General features: G+C 49.3%; 3 protein-coding genes across 3 annotated transcripts; 1 reads left to right on the top strand and 2 right to left on the bottom strand.

Moving 5' to 3' along the window:
* Positions 1-2,238: 2,238 nt before the first annotated feature.
* HOO65_020392 (uncharacterized protein) lies at positions 2,239-2,748 on the top strand (the record flags this gene model as incomplete). Its single annotated transcript, XM_071000051.1, has 1 exon — positions 2,239-2,748. The coding sequence occupies one exon, from the start codon at positions 2,239-2,241 to the stop codon at positions 2,746-2,748; it is 510 nt and encodes a 169-aa protein (XP_070861030.1).
* Positions 2,749-4,341: 1,593 nt separating this feature from the next.
* On the bottom strand, positions 4,342-5,546 carry HOO65_020391 (Glycerol uptake/efflux facilitator protein; the record flags this gene model as incomplete). Its single annotated transcript, XM_071006850.1, has 2 exons — positions 4,342-5,066; positions 5,276-5,546. 2 exons carry the CDS (start codon positions 5,544-5,546, stop codon positions 4,342-4,344), a joined length of 996 nt encoding a protein of 331 aa, XP_070861029.1.
* A 3,136-nt stretch (positions 5,547-8,682) lies between these two features.
* HOO65_020390 (uncharacterized protein) lies at positions 8,683-10,714 on the bottom strand (the record flags this gene model as incomplete). The annotated part of the gene is made up of 2 exons (XM_071006577.1): positions 8,683-10,332; positions 10,430-10,714. The coding sequence occupies 2 exons, from the start codon at positions 10,712-10,714 to the stop codon at positions 8,683-8,685; spliced, it is 1,935 nt and encodes a 644-aa protein (XP_070861028.1).
* Between the last annotated feature and the right edge of the window lie 338 nt (positions 10,715-11,052).

Genomic DNA, 11,052 nt, shown 5'->3' with positions numbered 1-11,052 from the left:
AGGCAAGAGGGCGGGCACAAGCAACACGAGAAAGCCGCTGGTGGTTGATTCGGTGCTGCCTTTCTCAACTTGGCCTTGTCCATCCCCAGCCTCATGAACCGCCGCTTTTGGCTAGGAAAGGAAGAAAAAAACCAGGAAAAAGAAAGAAACTGGCTCTCTCTCTCCCTTGTCGTTCTGGACAAATCAAGAAGGGGGGGGGGGGGCTTGATTCCCAGCCCTTGAGCCCTGAGCCCTTGAGCCTCTCCTCCTACGTTGGTGTCGTGCAGGTAAGCAAGCCCCTCGACCAAGCTTGTCTCGTGTTCCCCTCTCTTCTGTTTGATTCGTGTTTATGTCATGCGACGGGGCAGCGACAGCAAAGGAAGGATTTTAATGTCGCATGTCGTTCTTGGTTTGAGAAGCTGGCTTCAGGGTCTCTGGCCAAGCAGAGAGACGGACAAGACAGCGAAGAGGCGCTGGCCGTTGATTGGCTGACTGGCTTGGCTGACTGCTGTGCCTGCAACATATAGTACCTGATTTTCCGCTGCCCCTTTTTTGATAGATGTATTTTTTTTTCCGGTGGTTCATGCTGCAAGTCTTCCCGCCCATCTGCTTTGCCGGTTTTCTGATATTTGAGGAAGATATTTGAGTTACGGAAGTCCCTTCCTGGTCTCCTAGCCTCATGTCGTATTTTGTGGTGGATAGGCTGGCTATAGGCTATGCTGTCTGTGTATCCCTGTGCTATTTGTATTGTTGGGGGGCTGGGGAGAAGGTGATACAGCGGCTTTATAGGCCCTGAAGCCCTAAAGCCACGGGGGAACATGGCCCTAGCAATCCCTGGGTGACGGCCCTGGGACCCTGGAACCCTGGAAGACATGCTCTGTTTGCGCTGCCGAAGCGCCGTGGTGTATGTAGGACATCTCAGCCACCTTGAGGGGGCGGCCTATACCCTGGAGCATCCCCCTTGGCGATATCGCATAGCAAATCCTGAGTTCCTGTGTCAAATCCTTTGTTATTATGCGTGTGTGTCTGTCTATCTATCTATCTTGTCTCTGCTCTGTTACTACCGGTGCTAGCAGAATCAAATAAGGAAAACAAAATAAGCCTGCTAATCTGCTGCCCATCCACCTGCTGCCCATCCTTCTCCGCCCCCCCGCCCCTTACATCCCTTGCAGCAAACGTTTCTGCTCTTTCATGGGCCTGCCTCGTCCTTCTCTCTGGCGAATGCTTCTGGCCACAGAGAACGAGGGAAAAAAAAATTAAAAAATAAAAGTGCCTGCAACGCTAACGAAGTAGTGGTAGCATTTGTTCTCCTGCTCCGCTTTGCATGGAACGGCGCGTATTGTTTTAGTCAGTGGGCCCTTTCTGCACCATCTATTATCTGTCGTTATTTTTCTACATATCAAGGTTCACTTTCGCTTGTCCAGGCGAGATGTATGTTTTGGTGTTTTGGTAGCATTTCTTGTAGCGCATTGATCGCGAAATTCTCTAGCTGTCCGTGACAATAAAGAGCTAAGGGAGCGGATGCGATGGGGTCGGAAATGCTAAGGCAGCATCGTCCAAAGCCTCAGCCCGAATGAATGCCGTCAGCGTCTACTCGCCAGTTCCTAAGCTGTCCTGCCCTGTGATATGATGCTCGACCCCCGTGTGCTTGAAGGTGCTTGAAGGGGGCTTTGGCCCCAGTCTAGAAAGCTTAGCTCCGGTTTACTAGGTTTGGACTGGGCTTGGACGCTTCCTTGCAAGCATGCCCCGAACGTGTGTCTTGTTGGCTAGGTTTATTCCTGCTATTTTATCTTGGGCTTTGTTCATGGATGAAGGATCGTTGACCTGCCTCTCTCTCATCTCTCTGCAAGTACATGTCTTAAACACTCGTCCTTCGTTTCTCTTTCTTCCTGTTTCCCTGTATAGATATAGCACCAATCGCCAGCCGCCAACCACGTAACCACTATATTAACAGAGCACACCCTCCCCCACGTTTCCTCTCATCTTCCCTTTTTTTTTTTTTGTTTCTTCCTTGCTACATAGGTTTTTCTTTCTTTCCTTTTTACTCTTGGTTGTTCCTTTTTTATCTTTCTTCTTCCTTGGTTACACACTTGCATCACCGCCAAAGTCCCTTTCTCGAGTCTTGCGCTGGCCTGGTGTTTTCATCTCCGTACTGCTGCACGTTCGCGTTGTCTAGATACATACAGCGCATACACACACACACACACACACACACACACACATCCGTCTTCCCCTCATCTCATCTGCCTCACTTTCAATATGGGCATCATCGACCGAATCCAGGCCAAGCTCGAGCTTATGCGCCTTGAAAAGCGCTACACCCGTCACCGCCATCGCCGTTCCACCTTCCAGACCAATGCTGTCTACGTTGACGGCGAATACATCTACCAGACACCCAATATGACGGGCTCGTCGACAAACAGTCATGCCGGCAGCAGCACCAACCCCACAGGCGCTTCTGACATGAACATGGGAGGCGGCTTCATGCCTAACAGCAGCGCCAATCATCGCCACAATGCCGACGTATTTGACGCGCATCCCAACACCCGCCCGTCCCATCATCGCTTCGAGTCTGCTCCCATTTCTCCTGCCTCGCTGTCTAGCCAAAACGGCTCTTTTGCCAGCAGCGATCATCAGCAGCAGCGCAATGGCAGCAAGCGCAGCGCGTCCATGCAAATGCCAGCCTTCGGTGGCTCTTTTGTGCCAAGCGTGGCCTCGTCCTCTCCTTCTACCAAGAAGCCCACTACCCCGCCGTCGTCGGCTTGGTGATTTGCCAAGCCTTGCGTCCCTTTCCCTCCCCCCTCCTTCTGTCCGCTATGGATTTTTTTTCTCTCTTATAAAAAATGCCCGCATTTGCGCCCTGCTGTTTGGTGCTCTCCTGTCTGCGTGGTTGGGTTGCTTGAGCGTGCGTTTCAAGTCTTATCCCCCGGGTCAAAGTCTGGGCATGATCTGAGCGTCGCATACATGACGACGACCTTGACACAGTCCACCTCTTTCTCCCTACAACATTGATGAACTTTTACGATTTCGATTTCCTTCCCTATTTCTACAATTTCCTTTGTCTGTTTCCTTCTGTTGCTCTGGTTGATCCAAGTCCTCATTTCACCTTACGACTTTTATTCCTTTCCCCGGAGAGCTTCTCATTCTTCTTCCCTTCGCCATGACATGACGCTTATTTCTTTTGACTGCATCCCCATGACGTGCCGTTTCCCCCATTTTCATTTTCATTTGTATTTGTTTGCTGTCGTGTTTCAACACTTTTGCTTGGGATATTCTTGTTTTTCGTCTTGTGTTTCTTTGCTTCGGTGCCACCGGAATACCTGTTTTTTTCTTTTCTTTTCTTCCTGCTTATAAAATTTTTTTGGCAACTCCAACAAGAACTTTGCATATTTTTCTCTTTTATATTGTTTAGGCTTTGCGTGAAACTTGGGGACTCGGTGCTTGGATTCATAAGCCCATATGATCACCGAGATAAAAAAGAATCGGTTATTCTAGATGAAAATGTCGTCTTATAGTGACGCTGGCCTTGGTTTTTGGCCTTCAAGCCCGCCTAAACTCATGGCTTTATAGAGCCTAGTTCTAGCCCACTATTCCGCCGAAGCATCTAGCTTAGCTCGCTTAGCTCAGTTGGTTAGAGCGTCGTACTAATATTCCACCTGGAATATCAAGTAATGCGAAGGTCGCCAGTTCGACCCTGGTAGTGAGCATCAGCACATCTCCTTCAATTTTTTACGTCCCCCGAGATCGTTTTTTAATAGCAGCTTCTACCAAGGCCCCCCCCCTCCTAGTCTCCATATTTCTTCGTGATCCTTATTTTCTGGCTTGTGTAATTAATCACCTGGAACTGACTCGAACAACTCCTCACATTTCATGTTACACGCCGCATATCCATGCAAATAATATGGGGAATCAAGAAGATCACTATACGACTTCACGCCTTCTTGCTCTCTGTTCTCTGTTTTCTTTTTGTGTTTCCTTTACAAGTGTTATTGCTGCTCCTGCGTGGCCCAAGAGAAGTTGGCGTGTTGGTCTGTCTGTATTTGTCACCAGCGGAAATGTCAGCTGATTTTTCTCCCCGCTTCTTCCGCATTTTACAAATCTGCAACTTGTAACCAAGAACATATGTAGGTAGGCGTAGCCACAAGATGCCAGTTATTCTAGAACACAGGTCTATTTATTTTCTGTTTTGAATCTCCATTATCAAACGTCAAGGCTTTCATCGCCAACAACAAGGATATTAAAACTAACATGAGAGCATTTCCTGCCAACCCAGGCATTCTCCTGATGCAACACGTCTCATCTCCAAGACACCCATCTAGCAAACCACTGCACACCATAGATACCGCCAGTCTGACTTGGAAATCATCGTAGATGAGCATGTGGCGGGTGGGCGCTAAAGGTCGCCCCAGACCACATGGTCTCAGGCGTCTGAACCTCCATGTCTGGGCTTGGCTGGTCACTTAGATGCCCTAGTGTGCCCTCGTCTTTGCTAGAGCCCGCAGAGCTAGGCACTTTGTTGGGCAGCACGGGAGGCGAAATCTTCCCGGGGGCGGGGCTGGAAAATTGAGTTGGCGCAGCTTCAATATCAGCCTTGGCCTTCTTTGGCTCCCGTGAAAAGAGTCCTGCCATCCCCATGTATGGCGTGTTGACAGGCGACTCGCCATCGAAGATTAGTAAATCATAGACGAAGGCACCGAGAAGCGTGCCGAGGAAAGGTGATACTATGGGCACCCAAAAGTAGTAGTTGCCGGCTGACCACACGGCGCTGCCATAACCCAGCATGTAGGAGGCTAGGCGGGGCATAAAATCACGGGCCATATTGATAGCATACCCGGTTTCCCAACCGAAGCAAAGGCCGATGGCGAACACAAGAAGACCAACAGCTATGGGCAGTGCGACAACACCGCCAATGTTGCCACGATCAGTGACAGCAAGAATACCAGCCATCAGCACGGCGGACCCCAGGGCCTCGGAGAACATCTGACCGGCCTTGTTGAGGAACGGTTGTGGATATGTGCAGAACAGGCCAGCCGTTGAGGTCTCACCGCCAACAGTGCGCACACCACGGCCCTCAAAGTTGTCAATGGCTGAGACATAGTTTGCGTACATAATCAAGGCACCCAAAAACCCACCCAACATTTGGGAGGCGATATACCCGGGCACTTTACGCCATGAAAACCCCCGGAACACGGCCAGAGCTACAGTTACGGCGGGGTTGAGATGAGCCCCGGACTTTCCACTGGCGAAAATACCAAATGCCACAGCTAAAGCCCAGCCAAAATTGATGCTGATGTACCCCCGGCAGCGCTGCCACTGAGTACAGACTGAGCTACAACACTGTCACCAAAGAGAACAATAACAAAGGTACCGAGAAACTCAGCAAAGCAATCCTGGTATCTTTGACGAATACGGGGCCATATCGCATTTCCGGCTGGATTGGGCTCGTTATATATAGGGTCGGTGTTGCTGGGCTTGTGCTGGATATGGGTATCTTGACTGTCCGTTGGGGACAGCTTTTCGTCATGGGCAGCTGGTATGGATTTGGGACTGGTGGGAGGAGGAGCCATAATGGGCGAGAAGGGGAAGAGGGGAGGCGAGGCGACGAGACGGGAAAATAACTAGGAATGACAAGGATCTGATAAGATGTTATGTTAGCAACAGTGAATACACAAGCATCTCGAGAACTAGGAAGTCAGGCAAGAGAAGAGTGAATGGTCAGAGGGAAGGGACAAGCTGAAAATGCATATAAGCATGAATTTAAGAGAAGTAGGGGGCGATGACAAGGCGTGAAAATGGACAAAACCATGCAAGATTTAGCATAGAAGAGAGTATGACTTACTACTATGGCCACTAAGGACAAGGAAATATACACATGCCAAACCAAAAACAGTAGCTGACAGGAGAAAGCTGACAGGATGTGTTAGGCTAATAGAAGCCAGCCTTTTGACAGTGTATTCTTCAAGAACAACGTGCTGAGGAACTGGAGGGGGTAAGGAAGAAGAAGACTCGAGAAACTAAACCCAACTATAAACTCAGACATCCATCTTGTATTTATACACTGGCCCCTTTCAAAGAGTTTCAAAGAGTCGGATTTCAGATACAAGCTTAGTTCCCCTGCTTATCTACCTCGTCGACATGACATTGTAGCTCGAGTGCTAGAAGTGGGCTTACAAGTGGGCTTAGAGTAGCTACTTTGAGTCGTATGAACTTTTGCGGCGCTAGACCGCCACGCCTTAGCTAAACGTTACCTCTCTGAAAACTCTTCTTGTTGTAAGCTCATGACCTCGGCACCCCTCAAAGCAGGTATGGGGGTGGGAGGGGAAAGGGGCTTGGGCGTTCTTCGTCACTTTGGGCTGTCTTGACACGGACAGCGAGCCAACTTTCACCGACTAGTCCGGCTAAAGTAAGCCGGGTTCGTCTAACAGGCTGGTAACAGACAGGAAAAGTATTTTGTTGGGGTAAGCTTGAACGACTATCAAGCCGATGAGGCAATAAAGACCATGGATTATAATGGTTTAGCCAGCAGATAGTTTCCCATTTCTTAAAGCGTGGTGGCTATAGATGGCGGGACGAAGGGAAAGGGGGGGAGTGAAAAAAATACAAAGAGGAGAGAGGCTTTGGCACTGGTCCTGATGTCTCACCACCGCACAGAACATTGCAGATTGGAAGCAGAGCTTCAAAAGCCCAAGCTAGAAACAAATAGATGCGGAGATAAGGAGAAAGGGAAGAGACGAAACGAGGATACGGCGGCAGTCAAGAGAGGAGACAGGAAGACACAAAGACCAGCCGCCGCACAACAAAGAGACGGGTAAGAAAAAGGACAATTGGAGAAGTGGGAAGAGAGAAATAGAGAAAATACGAGGGCCAATGCGAACAGATATCGGCGTTCATGTGCTTACAATATACCGTTAGAGTCCTACGCCATTAGACAAGTAAAACCCTTACGGACCAAGAGAGAAGAGAAAGATGAGTATCAATCAAATCTTACGCAGACAATAACAGTCACTGGAATTACAGACTCCAAGCTTCTGAGCACTCATTGCTGCAGCTGAGAGCAGGCCACGCTACTGCTCCCAGTTACGTAGCATGATAATTTTCTTGCTACAAGGGCGATTTTACTCGTAGAACTGAGACCATTTTAGCCTGTCATAGCCTCCTAGGATTGGAGTAAGTTGGAGGACATAGTAGGGAATAAAAAAGAATGGTAGCATAGCTGTAGCGTAGCCGTAGTGTGGCGTGTTGTCTGTGTGGTGTATGAAGGAGGAGAGAATGAAGGGTCAGGCGGGCGGGAGGGGGGAAATCGACATGGGGTGCAAAAAAGAGAAAGGGAAAGACCGGGAAAGGTCTGGGGGCAGTTGCTATTCTAGGCCAAGTCTATCTGGGGAAAAGAGGGACTAGCTCTGGAGGAATTTGCACGAGCAAGTACATGTCTGGTGGAGGTTTAGCTTCGGACGAAATTGGACGGATAGGACTAACCTAGCCTCTTTTTGTATTCTTGATATATGGTGTCCATTTGCAAGTGCGCGCAAAACCCCGGGGACTCAGACTAGTAATTACTCACCCAAGAGCGCCCGAGTATCAGAATCAGAGTATCAGGGCATGTGTCTCCCTTTTCCTCCTCCTTTTTCGTCTCCTCTTCTTTCTAGTCGGGCTTCCATATATTTCTCTGCATCTACTTCCTCTCTTCTCTTTCCCTTTTCTCTTGTTGTTTCCCCTCTTCCCTCTTTTTGTCTCTTTCCTCGATGTTTAACCGGCCTTAGTGCGACTTTTTGGCTGTGGGCAGATTAGCGCGAGTTGGGGTAGGAGCAAGGTTGGAGAAAAGTTGGGTTTGGGGTAAGATGGCCTTCGTCTTCTTTTTTTCTTCTTTTTTTTCTCTCCTTCTCTCCTCTCAGGTGAGGCTCAGTCTGATCACATGACTGCAGCGCGATAAAAACGTAGAGAGACAAAAGACAATGGAGAGGGCTAGGAGGGAAAAAGAAAAGTATTTTCTTTTTGAAGAGACCAAATCTTTTTCTTCTTTTCTCTACTGATGTGTAGTTGACTGTGGATGTACAAGCAGAATCCTGCTGTCTTTATTTTTAGATTTATCGACTTTTTATCTTTGGGCTCCTGGATTCCCCCCGTTCGGCAAGAATCCTGCCCCGCTGCCAGCTTGTCCGCTAAAGAACACAAAGGATCATCATAGATGGGATGGATGAACTGGGTAGATTCCGTTCGGAAGAAAAACCCACTGACAATTGAGAGTTGATGTGTAGTCGCGAGTGTTGGTGCCCGATATTTTTTGTCGTCTGTATAATGTGTCGCTGGGTGAAATAAATAAATACCCAACAACCACCCCCCAGAAAGCCCTCAAACCTGTCCAGTCCAACTTGGCAAGCCATTATGCAGATAACGCGGTATCGCATCACAAAGCACACATCTACAACACATCATACTAGAACCCGTGTCAAGTGTCAAGCATATCATATTGGCTGGGCAAGCTCCTTTAGCTTGGCTGTTACATCCCCGTAGCCCGAGTCGTACTATACCATGCCATTTCATTGCCTATCAATACCGCGCGCCAGCCTAACCTATACAGCCTTCTCCAATTCTCCTTTTTCTTATCTCTTCTCTTCTCTCTCTCTCCAACTAACATTCACCCCTTTCCCTTCCTTCAATCTCAATAACCCCCCTCCCTATCCTGCCCTCTGTCGTCCACTTGCTCTACTTCGACGGACATGACACCAAATTCTCTATCCACGCCCGGAACTCCCGGTGTAGCCATTCACCCAGTACCTGGAGTACTGCTACCAGACGATACGTCTCTTGCACCATGGCTGTCGATCCAATGACCACTGGACCCACAATAACCACCTGCTCGAAATCATCACGGCATGCAAAGAACAACCTCCAAATATCTCCCTCGGCAGAGATCAAGGGCAGTACAGGCAGCGGTGGCACCTCAGTCTTAGTCCTCAGTAAGTCAAAGCGCTTGAACCAACTAGCCGCCCATACAAACAGCCGCGACCGCATGTGCTGCACTGGATCTTGCAGCGATGCACTGCCCATGAAAATCCCCATTGGCGTCATGCGCATGCGCCTGTACATGGACGGCGTGATGGAGGGCACAATGCACTTCTTCATGAATTGCTTAATTCCCGAACGAAGCTCGTCTTCATCCTTGATATTTAGTCCAATACCATAGCCGCGTAGGAAATCTTGATCGCTCTGTCTCTTAACCAGCTGTGCTCGACTGACTGGTCCCGACTGTTCAACTACCACGTCGGTATCATCGACGAGGAACTGGTAACATATTTGCGCATTATCTAGATCCTGCATCGCTGTATCTTCTCCGAACGCTAAGTGAAGAACGCTGCGGTGCAGCTCGTAGCAGGGAAACACATCAAGCTGCGACTTGTTTGTTTGTTTAACAATGTCAATGACCCTCTCCATCTCAGCGGTGAGCGAGGGTACACTCATGTCACTGTAGTTCTTGCGTCCAACGCGGGACCCATATGCGCTTTCGGGCTGGAACTGGAAATCATCAAGCGTTTCGAGATCGTGACGTTTGTGGGCTGGAAGAAACGGCTCGTCGCCCTCTAGAATACCACGAATTCTATCTAAAACTTGGACGAATCCAGGCTCAGATTGGGATACACGAGGTCGAATTGCCTTGAATGAAGATGTAGTTACCAAGACAATTTCCCAGTCCATTTCGCAGGTCTTGTCGTCTATTTCTGAAACTGGAGATGGGATTTTGGGCGCGTTACAAGTGATGTGATTTGTCTTTTGGATCAGCTTGGCAGAGGTGTTGCTGCTGATTTCAACCTCGCCATTCTGAGCTTCCGCGGGTTTTCCATTTGCCTTGGCAGCATTTTCCGTTTCTTCTGAGTCATTGTGAATGGCTGTAGGTTGGACAGGCGGTGCCTCCTCATTCACAACCTGCTCAGTTGCTGCCGATGCACTTGTCTGGGGAGTCAGTGCTTGGGGGCTGGGGGTGGGAGACACGTCCTGGTTCACAGTCGATCCTGCATCAGAGACAGGCCTAGTGGTTGCAATTCTGGCCTTCTCTGCGGCTTTAGCCTGTCTTCTTTCATTCCGCTCGGCATGGCGGCGTTTAAGATCTTCTACCGCTGGTAGCCGGAGCCCAGGAATGTCAATGAACATGCGCGGGTCAGGGAGATCTTCGTCTTCTGATTCACTGTCGGATATCTCGTTGGAGGCATGGCGATTGATGCGTTCTTCGCGCTGTGAAGTCACCCGAGGAAATATCTCGGGGTCCTGTCGATTTTCGTCCACACTAGGCGCGGAAGCTTCGTGGCCATAAACTTCAGGCACAGGCTCGATACGATGGGAGTTGATTGCAACGGTGTCCTATGGATGCTGTAGTATTAGTGCATCGGCCGATGAATGACTAGGCGGGCCCCCAACAATTGGATTCCGCTTGCGCATTTATTAAAAGTCTACTCACCGCAGGCGACTGAGAAGTAACAGCCGAGATGTCAGAAACCGGGTTGACTCTTTTCGACAAGTGAGAAGGAGTTTTCGAAAAGCTCAGTTGCGAAGCCGGTCGGGACGGAGTGTTTCGAACGGTCAACGACGCAATGGCTGGCCGCTGGGATAGGGCGGAGGATGTTGTGCTCCGCATTGACATGGACGAAGAGGGTCTACTGCGGAAGCTCGCAAGGGTAGTGAAGCCAATGGGGTGACTGGTATGCGGTGTGCCCTCCAGCGCAGGTTTACTGTTGTGAGCCATGTTGGTGGTGATATTGCCGCTGTTGTAGTGTAGTAAACACAGATGATTGCGGACGTAGGAAAAAAACTTGATATATAGTAATGCTGAGGTGAAGCGAAGAGTTGTATGGAATTCTGGAGTGCTTGCAATGCCCAAGTTTCGTAGGAAGTAAACAACTAAACAAGCCGGTTACTGAAGCGGTTATCTATTTGCACAGGTGCACAAAGTTTGTTCTGAATATTTATTGGGGCTTGGAGAAAAGTGGAGGGGTATGTGTGGCGTTCGGAATATACATGTGGCGTATTAAGTGGGGCTTCAATGGGCACTACGTGACAGGCATGGAGGAAAGATGACTGAAA

The sequence above is a fragment of the Ceratocystis lukuohia genome, assembly GCF_044167205.1.
Source record: "Ceratocystis lukuohia strain C4212 chromosome Unknown Supercontig2_pilon, whole genome shotgun sequence".
NCBI classification, from domain to species: Eukaryota; Fungi; Ascomycota; class Sordariomycetes; order Microascales; family Ceratocystidaceae; genus Ceratocystis; species Ceratocystis lukuohia.
The sequence above is the reverse complement of the archived record's forward strand: the minus strand, read 5'-3'. Positions and strand labels throughout refer to the sequence as shown.